Genomic DNA, 15,527 nt, shown 5'->3' on the forward strand with positions numbered 1-15,527 from the left:
TGGCCACTTCATGTTGCGGTGAGTTGTTTCTCCGCCATTAGCACATTGAGCAGCAAGTACGTGGGGCTGATTGACAGCGCTAAGGCTGGTTCTGATTGGTTGTTTTTGACTGAGAAAAGAAAATTTCTTCATATTGCAATAGAGGTCACATCGATCTTTTCTCAGATTATCTCTCGTATTATTACACAAACACAACATGGTTACAGTTTTAGCAAATATATAAAAAACATATATATTTTTAAATGTGCATACTGCAGGTTTAAAGTAATATTTTAATTTTATCTACATGTTTTTTTCTGAAGAGAAGTGATAAACAGGTTTTCCAGAGCTCCAACTTGAATGTGATATCATACACAAATGATATAATCCATTACTTGAATAAATAGCATTCAAGTAATACAATATGGGATTTTTTTTTTTTTTTACCTGTTAGCGTTACCATATTATGATCATTTTTTCTTGATTGTCCAGACAGAAAAGCCTTCTGAGTGCTGCTTACTGTTGTTAAGATGCTCTCTGCTTGTAACACAGCTTCAAAAAGAAGAAAACCCCCCGTAATACTCTATGGTTCCACATTGAAGCTTGTGAAGCCCTGACTTTGTTGATCCATTTGACCAGCTGTTAGCGTTCCGCCGCTCTGGCGATTTTGTTTCTTCTCTCCAAACTGGCTGCAATATGGCATCTTTGCTATGATAGGTAAGAACGCTGTCACTGACAACAACTTCATAGAACCTCGCTTTTTAGGAAATCTAAACTAACCCTTTAAAGCACATATACCTCCGTCTTCACCAAGCCGCTTGAAAAGACCTCGTGAATGAAACAATGTGGCTGGTGTTTCAGAATCATCTGTATCTTATCATTGCAGGGAGGAAAAGCCCCTTAAACAGAAAAACGTGGAGAGCCAGACCTTTTTTTCTTCTTCTTCTTTTTTTCCTTCAAAGCGCCTCCAGAGCGAGGGCTGTTGTCTTTAAGGAGGAGGGGAAGAAAGAGGAGTGGGGGGGGTTACTTTCAGCGGCTTCAGCTCGGGGCTGGTTCTCATCATTTTGACAATAAAACTCAAGGAGTTGAAACAAAGCAAAGTTTCACGAAAAAGAGAAAGAGGGAGGGAGGGAAGGGGCAGGGAGATTTCCGCTGGCCTGTGCTGAATTGTCTTCTCCACTTCTAATCCAACAGCCAAAGACGGGCAAAGTGGTGATTTTAAGAGGAGCTTTGGGGGGTGGGGGGAGAAAAAGCTTTGGGTGGCTTAATTCCTCTCTGGCACCCTGGGGCAAGAGGCCGGAGGGACCAAAGGGCTTCAAAGGGATCAAAGATGAATGAGTGATTGTGCTTTAAATTCCCAAAGGTTTGTTTTCATAGTGTCTGAATTTTATTGCAGTTCTGTTACTCCCGCCTCCCACTTCCCTTCCTTTTCCATGAGATCTGTTTGATTCACAAATTTAAAAAAACAATACTGAGCTCACTTCAGGCACTTACTTTTGCTTCTTGAAAGTGTCAAACATCTCCATTTGACTGAGTGCATGCTTCAATCAAAGTGTTGTTTTAAGATATATTTACAGGCACGTCTGTACATAATTTTTTTTTTTTTTTTTTTACATTCTGCAACTGATAAACGAATTAGGAGAAAGAGTTTCTTGCGGATGCAGCGCAGCGATCGTCCTCTCATGCGTCAGCGCTTGTGGAGACTTGTGATAACCTGGGGTCGGAGTCTATCTCGAAGCGGTAGTGGTAGCCCTCCCAGACCTCCCTGCAGGCGTCCCGCATGTCATATACACGCTTCTTGATTCCCTTGCGGTTGAGGTAAAGTACTAAGAGGAAAATGAGGCCTATGAAGCCCAGAACGATTCCCAAGAAGACATAAGAGGTCTGCAAAGCGAGATCTGCCCCCACGTCTCTCTGCTGGCATTCCAGAGTCAGCATACCCACTGTGAGAATGGATGTGTTCCTCATGCTGGGAGGGAAGGCGCACAGGAGGCCCTCAGCATCCCTGACGCGATCCTGGGATCTGTTGAGCCATTGCGCAAAGGGTTCAATGCCACAGGTGCATGTGAACGGGTTCTTCCCCAGAAGCAGAGACGCTCGGGGAAGGGAGTCCAACTCTTGCAAGCCTTCGTCGGTGAAGGTCTTGAGGGCATTGAGTGTGAGGTCAAGCTCCTCCAGGCTCTCCAGACCTGAGAGGGCGAGGCTGCGGATGGCCACCAGAGAGTTGTTGGAGAGCTGGAGCCGGCGCAGGCTGTACATGCGGGAGAAGGTGTGCGAGGGCAGGTAGATGAGGCTGTTGTCAGACAAGTCCAGGACCTGTAGGTTCGCCATGGAGATCCTCTGGAGGGAGGCAGCCAGGTCCATCACCGACGAGTAGTTGTAGAGGGCTCGGCTGAGGTTGAGCTCTCGCAGCGACTGGCTGATGTTGCTGAAGGCTTCGGGGTGAATGATGGTCAGCTGGTTGTTGCTCAGATCCAGAGAGCGAAGGCGGAGAAGTCCGGAGAAGGTGTGGAATTCCATCTCTAAAATTCTGGGTCGGAAGAAAAGCATGACGTACAGGTCAAACTTCAAAGCACAGTTCCAGAGGAAGTCTGGATGAAAGTATGTCTTTACACAAAGAAGTACCCTGAGTCATGGATTCAACACTCTTGACTCTTCATCTTATGAAGAGTCGAGTGTTCTAATGCCACAGAGAAAAATGATAATCCACTACCTTGGATTACTTGCTCAGTTCAATAAAATGTTTGCATATTGTTCTAATTGACAGCAAATGTTATCTTGAGGCACTTTAAAAGCCAATTACATGTTCAGTTATGCAGAAATACACAATCCAGATTTATGTGATACAATCCAGTCATATAGACAGATTAGACTAAATGGCCCACAGCCTTTTCTAATCTCAAATGTATGACAACACAGACTAATTCAACTCATAATGCCAACTTAAAAGTTATGTATGTAAGAACGTTCAGCCATTTGCATTGGATCGGTGGTTTTTATAGCAGTATCTTACCTGTTGTTGCTCAGGGAGAGGTTGGTCACATTATCCAGACCTCTGAAAGACTCCGGACCGATTCGGCTGATCTGATTCCCAGTTATAAACAGATTCCTGGTGTATCCCGGGATCCCGGTCGGGATACTCCTCAGGTCTTTGGAGACGCACTTGACGGTTTGCGCCGCTTCCGAGCACTCGCAGCGCGGAGGGCACGACGCGTAAACGGAGGCGAGGAGCGCGCAGAAAACAAAGCGGCTCGTCAGGTGCAGCATGTTGGAGTGAAGTCAAAAAGTAACGGGAGCGAACAAGACGAAATCAGGAGGAAAATAGATTACTGGGGGCAAAGGAGGAGGGGAACAGGATGAAAGAATCAGCTTCTCCGACACGCCAACATCGCGAGTTCAGTTGTCCCGGCTGGGAATGCGCCTTCAACTTCGCATGTCTGCAGAAAGTGCGGTCCGGAGGCTGGGTCTGATTTCCATGAAAACAGAACTGGGGGTCGTGCCGATCACAGGGGAGGGGGGGCTGTTTGATCCTCAGAGCGGGGCGTCGCTTCTTCCCCCAACAATACAGTTAAAAGGACCATCGACTGGTGCGATGATGATCTGCGGGGAGGGGCTTCTCTCTCTCCCGCCTGACCGGATCCACAAGGAAGGAGAGGGGCTGGAGATGCCAGGGTTCCGGTTGTCTCATTTAAATTTCCCCCAGAACCTAACGCGTGGTCCGGCACCGTTACATTAGGCCAACAGTATGACTACCCGAGCCTAAATCTGGATTTTTAAATGTGGACATACATTTATCATAAAATTTGCATTATAGTCAGGGCCGGATTTCCAAGGATGTGGGGCCCTGGGCTCAGGGCCCCACATCCACCAAGAGATTTGGTGTCTTTTCCACGACAGAAAGATTCTCCTTCTAATACAAATTCCAATAGAACAATAGTTCTGCAGATAAGTGGGTATGAATTAATGTATGGTATATTTATTACATCTGCTAAGAAGTGGCTCCATGTTGTCCTTCAAATAATTACTATAACTTCATACTTAAGTAGTCCCATAAATATTAATACAGTTCATCTGATATGGACCTTTGAGATTTATATCAAAAGTGATGCAAAACATGTATTCATTTTAAAAAAGAAGAAAAAACATCTTTGGTGCCCCCTTAAAATTGTGGCCCTGGGATATTTCCCTTTTAAAGCTGCAGTGTGTAATTTTTACAAAAATGTTTTTCCCCTATTTAAAACTGTCACCATGTTGTGACAATATGGTATGAGATAAACTGATTTTAAAAAATCAAGCTACTATTTCTACCATTACTAATTCACAGCTTCTGGTCAAAAAGAACCAATCAGAGCAGGAGGAGGGTCTTAATGCTATCAATCATCCTCCTGCGTTTGCTGCTTGGTGTACTAGTGGTGTAAAAACAATTTACCATTAAAGAAAAACCATTTACTCGCAGTCATTGTTGGCTATGCTAACTAGCATTAGCATTCATGGCAGGCTATGCTGTGGTGAATCAGCTGTAGTTCAGGAAAGAGCAAGTGGGATGGGTTGAGCATGAGAGTGACTGACAGCGCTAAGGACCTCCTCCCGGCTCTGATTGGCCGTTTCTGACTGAGTGGTGTATTTCTGTAGTTGGTACTAGGAGAATCAGGAGTTCTTTCATCCCACAGATTATCTGTCTTATACTGTCACAACAGAACTTTAACAAATATCTAAGAAATGTAACTTTTTTAAATAAAACTTTCCAAAGTCTGGCCCAATATGCAGGATAATCTCCTCTGAACGGGACTGTTGGCCACTTACAAAGGGACGAATACGTCCTCATGGTCGATGTGTATTCTGACAGCTTCTAACCATTTTTGATGGGAATCACTCCTGAGCGTATAAATAGAAACTCGAAGAGGAGGAAGAAAAGTTGTCAACCTTCAAGCTGACAGCCCTGATGAAACACAGCACTCATAATTCAATGATGGAAACCCAAAAGGAGGGGAGGAAAAAAAAGAAAAGGCCCACACATTGCTAGAATAATAGACATCTTTATTGGTGTTACAGCTGTTCACACAGTCACTTTCTGAATTTTGGAGAATTCTCAGCAGCAAGAAAGATATCTGGAGAATCGGAACAACACAAGAGTTTGAGTCAATAGACTCGTGTTAAGTGTGTAACAAGTGAATGGCGGCACTAGTAACGCCATCCCGACTGTCTTTTGTCCGCAGACTGGAACGGCGGGACAGCAGGTCCCCACATTCCTGGACCTGGCTCCTGGATACGGAAAGGCACCACAGCAGGCAACACCTAAGACCGCTTCAATGATCTCCACACAGTACTGCATTCCTGTGCAGGACTTCCTACAAAGAAGCCACCTCTCCTCTGTTTTATGCACAAGTAAGCTCCTATATGACAGGCAGTTATTATAAGGCGATCTCAAAAGAGCTGGATATTTATTTCCTCTAATAGCAACGAATGAGCATCTTTTCTAATCCAGCTAATGGAAACAAGAAACCACATTTTGACTTAAGCATAAATGAAAAGTGCTAGATATTTTAAAAAGGTGACATTTCTTTCAATGTTTCCCAAATCGACCCGACCCTGAAAGCAAGATGTCTCAGAACTTAGGAGTGTCCGGAAAATATTGGGAAATAAAAGATTCTTAACTGCTTTGCAAATGATCTTGTTAATCAACGTAGGGCTGGGTGATATGATTAAAAAATAAAACATGATTTTATTTTTTTATCCAAAACTCAACTCGATTTCCAATTTTTATTTTTTCTCCTTTGTTGTTTTTTTTTTTATCACATACGTATAAAAAGAAAGAAATGACAGAAGATATCTTGAAAATATCTAAAAAAAAAAAATAAAATAAAAAACAACTGGCTTTTGTTATTTAATTCAATGTCGAAACAAACAGAAGTTATAAAACATGTTTGTCAAAATCATCACTCTGAACTATGGAAGCCCAGGGTGAAAAAATGATTTTCCAAAAATTACATCTTCAAAACCAGAAAATTCAATCAAATTGATAAAATCAACTTACTGCCCAGCCCTAAAGCAACATAATAAATGCAAGAGAGGCAAACGCGTTTTTCTTTTTTATCCTGAAATTGATTACTTGGACTCTACAACAGTGCGTCTTTTTCTGTGTTTTTCTGCGTTTTTCTGCTTTGATCTAAGCAGCACTAATAGAGACGGTCTGCAGCTGCAGATGATGAAACATTACTGCTGTCTCCACTTAAGTGCAGATGATTAACTCAAATTTGTCATCAACTCTGATTAAAGATAATTAGCTATTACATACCCGCAAGAAACAGAGAAATATACAGCACTAAATTAAAAGCACTACAAAAGTATTTACACACCTTGAACATTTTCCACATTTTTTTCCACATTAAAAATCAGAAAAGACTGAGTTTAACAGGATGTTATTCCATAGAGCAGAGGGTCTGCAACCTGTGGCTTTTTGAACCTTCCACAATTTCTCTCAACAATTTGGCTGAAAAAGTGGAAAAAAACACAAACAAAAAAAACACCACTTAAAAAAAAATAATTTATATATTAAATTATAAAAACACATAAAACAAATGCAAATAGAGAACTTTAGGGGCTTTTTTTGCAGACAGAATGAGTGAAGTAACAGTAATATTTAATTTTTCCTCATCATTGAGTGGTAAACTTTTTTGTGTAAATAATTAATTCCACAACATTTGTGGCTATAGTATAAACGAGTTTCATTCAGTTGGACTGGGGGCAAAAATGGTTCTTTGGTTTGTAAAGGTGGCCGACTCCTTGAATAGACCAAATGGTGAGACTCACCGCAGCACTATGCTGCCATCACCGTGTTCCTCCTCTCTAGTGTTGTCTATTGCATACAAGCCAACTGCAGCTCCTGCTTGGATTGTGGGAAGGTTCAAGAGGTGTGAATACTTTTCACAAGGTTGAAGAGGCAGGGACGATTATGAAAGACAACTTTCAATTTCAAACCTTTTTCCTGCATGCATGCGACACACACATGCAGCCATGCAAGTGCATGCTCTTCCCAATAAAATATGTAAAAAGTAGCACACAGTCTGTTTTAGGCACGGCTCTGCTGCAACCGTCAGCAGATGATAAACACAAACATGGAATACAAAGTACAATTTTAGTGTAAATGACTAAGATTTAAAAAGTCAAGGTCATGTTTTTACAAAATGCCCATTAAAATGGGGAGTCAAATATTTACAGGCAAGAGAGGCAAATTGTACACTTGAATGTAGGACGGAGTGTTAGGGCCAGACACAGAAAAAAAGTTAATTATGAGAAAAAGTCACATAATATTATGAGAACAAAGTCACAATATTGCAAGAATAAAGACATACGGCAGCAAGTCAGAGTAATGTAAAAACAAAGTTGCAATAACACAAATTCAGAATATTACGAGAATATGGTCGCAATATGAAAAAAAGGCGGAGTAGCACAAAAATTTATTTGCATATTACCAGAATAAAGTGAGAATAACGTCTAAATTTATACGAGACAAAAGTCGTAACGATACGAGAAAAAAAGTCATGAAAATCAAACCAGAGTGATATGGGAATATCCATCCATCCATTTTCTAACACCCTTGTCCCTTAGTGAGGTCAGGAGGTGCTGGTGCCTATCTCCAGCTAACATTTTGGGCGAGAGGTGGGGTCATCCTGGACAGGTCGCCAGTCTGTCGCAGGATATGGGAATAAAAAAATGACAAAAAGGCAGAAGTTGCAATAATACAAAGAAAAGAAATCGTAGTATTAGACAAATCTCATATGACAAAATCAAAACGATGTGAGAATAAACTCAATCTGAATAAAATTATAATATTAGAATGAAGTAGTAATGTCATGATAACTCCTACAGGAAAAAATAATTTAAAAATTAATAAAATGAGCAACGCTGGGCATCTTGTGAAGTCATACTTTGGATTTGGATTTACAAAGAAGACATACTTAAAGTCTGAACACATCAGCATTAAAATATCATCAGGAGGAGGACTTTGAAACAATTGTCATTTTAAGACTTCCCTCTGATAATATTGCATCTTTATTCTACTAATATGACTTCATTGTCAAAATGTTAAGAAAAAACATATTGCGTATTCTGGCCCTAATACTCCGTCATATGAATCAAGGCCCTGTGAGCCAGATGATGTTTAGAAACAAGTACTGTCTCATCGTCTGTCTTGACCTTACAGGATGTTGGTCGGGTTGAATTTAAACTTTAAAAAGGTGGTCCTGATATTTCCCAAAGACTTTCAGCTCTGAACTGCTGAGCCGGTAAAGCAGCAGGAAGTGGCGGCGCTCGCTGAAACACTGAGCGATGGTTGGCGAGTGTGAAAAACCTGAGAATCCTGGCTACCTGCTGCTGCTGCTGCTGGGAGAGAGGGAGAGAGAGCTCCACGCTCCTTTGTCTCCGTTTGCAAACAATGACATGATTTGAGTCTGCCCCCTCTACCCCAACAGCCATGGCAACGGATTTGTAGTGCCAACTGTCATGAAGACCGAACATTTAATAGGGGGGGGAAAAAAAAAAGGCAGAATGCTGAAAATGCCACAATGTGGAAGAGATCTGCGATATCGGTCATGAATCAGGCACTGACTCTGATTTCTGTGTGAAAAATCAGTAATGAGCAGAAAGAAAACATCTGAGTGGGTTTGTGGAGGGTCAGCCCAGAGACATCCATCACAGCCACATTCACCAAGGTTGCTACAATCGTCGCAGTGATGAGCTGCTGCTAACAGCACTGTGAGGTTAGACGTGTTCAAGGAATCTTTAAGAAAATATCTCTCAGAAGATGCCGACTTGCTCAGTGTGTCGTATACAGATAGGAAAATACGCTCATGTTGCTGTGGAAGAGCTACATTAGATCAAGTATGAAATGCTAGAAAGTCGCGATAAGGCAGCTAATGACGTTTGTGCTCCACGTATAAAAATGGCTTTCTGGAAGCACTGAAGATATCAGGTAAACAACCCCATCAGTCTGAAAGCAAGGCATGAACTCTACTACACCAGAACTTCTTTACAATAAGTGTGAAGCTGTTATTGTCGAATGTACAATAGCTGGAATTCATAAAAATGCATATGTGTGAATGGATATCAATCGTTGAGGTATTACAGCTTCGGCACTGCAGTGAGAAAAATAAAATAAACACGTTTCCTGTGTGGAAGTCCTCTCCCAGAGGTAGGCAGGCTTTAGGTCCTCGGTTACTGTAGCTCGACGCGGCGACGCCGTTCTTCAAAAGGTGGTTCGTGTTTGGTCGTGGCGCCGCAGTATGGAGGGCGGGGCGGATCGTGTGGATGTCGCACGCCGTGTCCGCCGCCTCGCCAGGCCCCCTGCCCGGCCCCCTGCCCCGGTCATCGGATGTTGACGACGAGAGCAACTGTGAGGACGATGCCCACGAGCAACAAGAACGGCAGCCAGGTCTTCAGAACGCCCGCGCAGCTGGACAGAGCACAGAGAACAAGCTGAGGACAGCCGAGTTTATGCTGCTGCAGAAAGATCACACAGAGTAAACATCGCAGAGGGATGATAAGCTTCCAGCATTGATGGACACACGCTGCGCTTTCATTTCAATTCTCATGTTAACATGGTAACGAGTCGATATCATGAAACCAACCGCTGTAACCTGAGTGAAGTTGTCCCCCCTGCCTTCTTCAAATCTAAAGAAACTGATGTCAAATGTTTGTGCTTCATTTGTGCAGCAAAAATTTTGATTTATACTGCTTTACTTTGAAGACATTAATCAAAGTTTAAAGGTCAACCAGCTCCCACCCACATATTAACCACATCTGACAAAATTGGTGTCAAACATTTGTGCAGCTAAATTTTTCGTTTGTGCTGCTGTCACTTTAAAAATACTAATAGATGTTTCCAGAGGTCATGAAAGGTCAACCAGCCCCTCCACCTTCTTCCAATCAGAGAGAAATTGGTGTCGATCAACTCGACTACACTTGTGCAGCAAAAAAATTTAGTTTGTGCCGCTTTTGCTTTGAAGAATGAAAGCTTAAAGGTCAAAAGGTCAGCCAGCACCCCCTCACCATCACCAAATCTAACAAAATTGCTGTCAAATGTTTGTGGTAAGTTTGTGCAGTAAAAAAAAAAAAAAATTGAGTTTGTGCTGCTATAATTTTAACGATATTAATGAAAAAGTTTCCAGAGGTCCTCTACAGTCTATTACAATCTGGAATTTTGGAAGTAAAGTTAGGCATTTTACCTAAAAATCAAAAACAAAACATAACCTTTTGACTCAAAACATGAAACGAGGTTGAATTAACAGAAAATCGTTTTTAGATTATATTGTCATGCATTCTGATTGGTCGTTCCTTAAATAAGGCACTTTTCTATCCTTCATGCTTTATCCTTTTAGATCTTCCATCTATATTATATGCAGTAAAAACAGTTTTGCTGCTCAGTTGTTCAGGTTGCTGCTGTATGGAAAAGTTGCTATGAAATGTAGTTTTAAAAAAAAAAAAAAAAAAAAAAACAGAACTCTACTAGAGGTGTAGCAGTTTCTTCCTGAGGTTTGCCCTATATAACTCATTATGCATCCTTAGAATCAGGGCGCCTTCCTTGCATCGTGGGACCCAGCAGGTTCAGACCCAGTGAAATCATGCCTGGGCTCTCGGGATCCCACTGAGGAACAGCGTTTATTTTCTCCTGCTGGCTGTAAAGAAGCCAGCTGGACATTGTGGGCTTCTTGGATGGAAAAAAAATGATTCTGGTGTTTTAAGATACTGTCACTTTCCCTAATAAGATTAAAACTGACATAATTTCCTGATGGATTCAGGAAAGAAGTAGTTTTACTTCTCAGTTTTTCACATTTTGTCAAGTTGTGCCCACAAAATTTTCTGTATCTTGTTTGGTTTCTAACAGACCAATGTGACCAAACAGTAGATAAATATGACCAAACTTAAAGTACTCAGAAAATGTAAATGCTTTAAAATGAAACACACAAGTGGAATTTATCGACATGTTTGTTATTTTTACGTGGATAACGACAAACTATTTGGATAAAACGAACGAGGTAGATTAATTTAGAAGCGCTTTTTGAACGCCGCTGTGATAGGCTGACACAAAGCAGATTATATGTTGTAAATTTTTGAATTTTTCTCTTGAAAAGATTTTGAAAACCACACCATTTTTTTTTCTTCTCTACTACCACAGACTTCTTTGTGTTGGTTTACAGTTTAATGCATGTAAATGGGGCTGCACAACATCCAAAAACGTGATTAAGATTCAGTTGTCGACCGATGAGTTTGATCTCTGCTGACAGTAAGTTTCTGTCAAAACTGTTAGCCAGATGCTAAAACTACAACCCACACTGTTAAATCCTGACCAGACAGGCTTTATTTATAGATGCTACTGTCTAACAGAGACATGTTCACAGTTCTGGGAAAATTTAATTTGGGGGCAGTTTTCCTTAGAATGATTCAAACATTGAATAATTCACCAATAAATGGACGCCAATCGGATCCCTTCCCAATTGCAAGAGGTGTCCCCCCAGGATGTCCCCTCAGCCCACCCCTCTTTGCCTTAGTGCTGGAGCCCGTTTGGCAGCACAGGGATGTAAAGCGTTTAACAATCGCCTTATATACAGATGATGTCCTCATATTCCTTTCGTTCCGTCAACTATCAATTTCTGTTAGGACGGAAATTCTTAATTAATTTAGTTACATTTCAGGCTATGATTCAATTGCTGTACATCGCAATGACAATATTGATTGTGATTAATACACGTTTTTCTGATGCGTTTATTCGTTCCTTCAGCAGTCTTTCTGAAGTTTAGCATCTCGAACACATCAAGTTTGACCACTGACTGCAGGAAATGTTTATCCAGAAAACATAATATCTGACCAAAAATGCATCGAAGAAGTTTGTTATAATTTAAATACTGCATTGATGATGATGATGATGGAAGACCTCTGTCTTACCCGACATATTTTCCGTGGATGAATGAGAGAAGGCAGAGGTTCACCATGTTCCATGAGGTGCTGTTCTCGTATCGCATCAGATTCAGAGCCATGGCCACATGGGAGTGACAGTTGTCACAGCACAGGTTGTGCTTTACAAAAACAAAAACATTTCACCATTTTAGATTTCTCCCAGCGATCCGTAAATTAGATTAGAACCATAAAAGCAGCCTTTAGTTACCATCCTGTGCTTGTACTCCTCTGAGGCGTCGTGCACGGCCGTGTCCCAAGCGTTGGAGCCACTGGCGTAGACTTTACTCGCGTCGAGCATCCAGTACCTGCAGATCCAAAGAGGCGAGTTTGGATTTCATCGTTCCCATTAAGCGTTAGACATTGCTGAAGGACATGCTTACTTTGTAGGTCTCCCAAAAGCCATGTTGTCTTCCTGCAAAACGGAAACATTATTCATCCTTAACCCTTTTTTCTGATTTTACAAAAAACATGTTCAGGCATTTAGCAAATGGAAGAAATTTTGGATTATACTACAGTACAGCACACTTAAATACACATAGTACACCTATTTGTTCAGTCAGTGCAATTAGGAGTATAACAGTCTAAGTGAAACAAAAAGAAACTGAAACTGTCAAAAGATTGACTAACTTGGTCAAACGTGAAAAAAAAAAAAAACACAACAAACCTTCTTTCAAATAGTGCAATTAGGATTCTAAATATAATGTAAAATAAAAAATAAAAATTAGACTGAGTAGATCTGCCCTTATGGATCGGACACATTGTTATCGACACTTGATCTGAAATTTTTTTCAATGTCGGGGTCGATACAGTTAATATCAGATTGGTGCATCTTTGCCGACAACAAATACATCCGTTTCTTTGTTTCAGAGCACCTGACTCATTACTCACCGAGACAAAGTACGGTCCAGCAAAGTCCCGGATAACTCCAGAGGAAGTGCAGATTCCCATGTGACCAATGAAAGGAAACAGCCATCTGGACGAGAAATGAGAGGGGGAAAGAAAAAAAAAAGAGAAACCCACAGGTATATTTATTTGCAGATCGATATTTGTGGAAGGATATTTTACACAGCAGATCTGAAGTCCACACCTGAGACACTGAGGAAGAAGCTGGATGTTGTTCTGTCACAGGAAAAGAACCCGCATGTACCACTTACACTTTGGAAAACATCCAGAGGTAATTCTAAATAACCTTTATGACTAATTTTCTTTAGTCATAGAAAATTATCAGGGTTTTTTTTTGTTGCAAATTTATGACCATTCGACAGAAAATATCCAAGTTTTTTTCTTGTAAATATGTAAAATTAATGTAGATATTTCTACATTTCTTTTTTTTTTTTTGGCAAAGATTTACTCCTACGTAGCAGTTTTCTTTATCCCTTGATTTACAACAACCCTTATACTCCATTGTAGCTTTATTAGACAACAGTAACTTAAAATGCCCATCAGAGCTATGCCTGAAGTGTAAAAAGTATGGATATGGTGGCTGACTTCATAGCAGTTTTGTCCAACCTTTATAGAAAATTGGCTTAAACATTATAGTCTGAGTGACTTAATATCGGAAATGCAATTAACAATAAGAGGAAATAAAGTATATATAGAAAACTTTTCCATACTTTATTCAATAATAATGAAAACCTGAACACTTTCAATTAAAATACGTTTTTAGACATTTCTAGATGAAACTGTAAAAACACTCCTTAGTAAGAAAAAAGCCATTAGAAGTGTAAATAAACAGCCTACATGGTTCCCATACATTTTTCATTCCTATTCATATTCCAGACTCAAATTTCCAGAGGTAACAATCCAATTTGTAAAACATAAACTTTACTGGAAATATGTCTATTATTTCCTAGCTTTAAACATTAAACCAGCAAAAACTAACAAGAGCCGATCTTTTGCTTTTATCTATTCAAGTCCTGGTTCTTCTTCTTTAAACCCTATTGTTTTATAACGTTCATATGCTTTATCGTTGCCATTTTTGGTATTCAGTTTATTCTGTCAACACCTCACACTTACATATTTGTGGCCCCTGGTGGGGTCCCGACCCCAACTTTAGTAATTTTTGTCCGAGATTATTTTTTTCTTTTCAACCCAGAACAGAAAGTAGCATGAAATACGCTTAAAGCCTTTCGGATTTCCATGATTTCCATGTTGCTCACTTCCTGTTTATCATACTTCTAATTTACTGTTTAATTATTAATGTACTGGACCCATTATCTCACACATGGCAATAAGAACGGTCAAAGCGGCAGTAATGAGACTTTCTTTATTAATAAAGCGCAACAAACAGCAACAGGATGGTGCTGTTGTCCGATTTGTTAGCAGGCTAAGCTAATAAAGCTGTCACTTTCCTACAAGGTGCAGAGGTTTCCTTCAGTTAAAACAGACACAGACGCTGACGACCGGAACTCACGATAGCACGGGGATGGGTGTCCACACTATGCAGTAGGGAAAGCGGCTGATCTCCGGGGCGATTTTCTCTGACGCTATATGATAATTCTTCATGTTGTCATTTTCAACAACATCCGCCATAGCCAGCTGTGGAGTACGAACTTCATTTGTCTCATAGCAACTGCGTCAAGTTACCGCCCAAATCCAGGTCAGAAACCGGAATACACGGAATTCCTGATTTCACAATAAAAGTTTTCTGTAGTTCATATAGTTAATATGAAAGGTTATTTAAAGCTTATTTATGTTTTAGTTGTAGCAACTTAAATAGTTTAAATAACACTTAGCTTGTTTTTACTTGTCTATATGAAAATAGTTTAGTATTTCTATGACAATATATGCAAAAATGTTTTATTCTGAAAGGTGCAGTCAGGTGAGCTAATGAGTACTTTCATTCACTAAGCGAGGCTTGAAGCACGACGATACCGGGGTCCAACACACCGTGTTAATTCTTTTGCAAGACAGTTAAAAAAATATTAATTAAAATAATTAAAATTAAATTTAGCAAGTTTATTCCAAAGGAAATAAGTCGTTTAAATGCACAGAACAAAAGGCGGGTAGAGTTATTTTACTCTAACAGGAGAAGCATTACTTGAACATGTTTCTTACTCAAATTAAAGTAAAAAGTAGTCATCCAAAAAAAAAAAAAACTTTAAGTAAAAGAATGAAAATATTTATTAAAAATTCTACTTACGTACAGAGTAACTTATTTAATATTTTAAAATGATGTAATCAGATAGACAAACAATATAAATGTATGTGCAACAAATTAAGGCAGAAAAAGCACTTCTCCAAATATATCGCTTTTTCAACATTAAACTTATGAAACCAGTACCTACAACTGGTAATAAATATATATCAAAGCATCCACTTACTGTTGACTGTATTTGCACAGCAAACTCAGCCAATAGAAAATGACAATTAAACAATGAAGCTTATGTAAAAAAAAAAAAAAGGGCAAGAAACCTCACTTGAACATAAACCTTCGGTGTCTGCCTGGAATGGATCTTTTTTAATAAAAAGCCTTAGTACAAATATTAAGCTTCACTGGTAATTTAAAATAAAAGGAAGAGACAAGCAATAAATCCAATTAAAGTTTATATTTGTTGTTTTAAATAGCTAAACATCCATCCATCCATCCATCCATA

At 39.9% G+C, this 15,527-nt stretch overlaps 2 protein-coding genes and 1 long non-coding RNA gene across 3 annotated transcripts in view; 1 reads left to right on the forward strand and 2 right to left on the reverse strand.

Annotated features, from left to right (window-relative positions):
• Positions 1 to 567: 567 nt before the first annotated feature.
• On the reverse strand, positions 568 to 3,602 carry LOC103153395 (trophoblast glycoprotein-like). The gene is made up of 2 exons (XM_007574308.2): positions 2,993 to 3,602; positions 568 to 2,509 (listed from the first exon to the last, which is right to left on the reverse strand). Exons 1-2 carry the CDS (start codon positions 3,244 to 3,246, stop codon positions 1,660 to 1,662), a joined length of 1,104 nt encoding a protein of 367 aa, XP_007574370.1. The 5' UTR covers positions 3,247 to 3,602; the 3' UTR covers positions 568 to 1,659.
• Positions 3,603 to 9,003: 5,401 nt separating this feature from the next.
• Positions 9,004 to 14,524, reverse strand: tmem222b (transmembrane protein 222b). Its single transcript, XM_007574312.2, has 6 exons — positions 14,345 to 14,524; positions 12,820 to 12,904; positions 12,312 to 12,343; positions 12,140 to 12,236; positions 11,920 to 12,050; positions 9,004 to 9,430 (listed from the first exon to the last, which is right to left on the reverse strand). The coding sequence occupies exons 1-6, from the start codon at positions 14,461 to 14,463 to the stop codon at positions 9,343 to 9,345; spliced, it is 552 nt and encodes a 183-aa protein (XP_007574374.1). The 5' UTR covers positions 14,464 to 14,524; the 3' UTR covers positions 9,004 to 9,342.
• LOC107833236 (uncharacterized) overlaps positions 12,870 to 15,527 on the forward strand; it is a 4,922-nt gene continuing 2,264 nt past the window's right edge. Inside the window, exon 1 of the long non-coding RNA XR_001658953.1 lies at positions 12,870 to 13,105. This is a non-coding gene — a long non-coding RNA (uncharacterized LOC107833236). The remainder of the gene's footprint in view (positions 13,106 to 15,527) is intronic.

This window comes from Poecilia formosa, unplaced genomic scaffold (genome assembly GCF_000485575.1).
Source record: "Poecilia formosa unplaced genomic scaffold, Poecilia_formosa-5.1.2 Scaffold349, whole genome shotgun sequence".
Taxonomy (NCBI): domain Eukaryota; kingdom Metazoa; phylum Chordata; class Actinopteri; order Cyprinodontiformes; family Poeciliidae; genus Poecilia; species Poecilia formosa.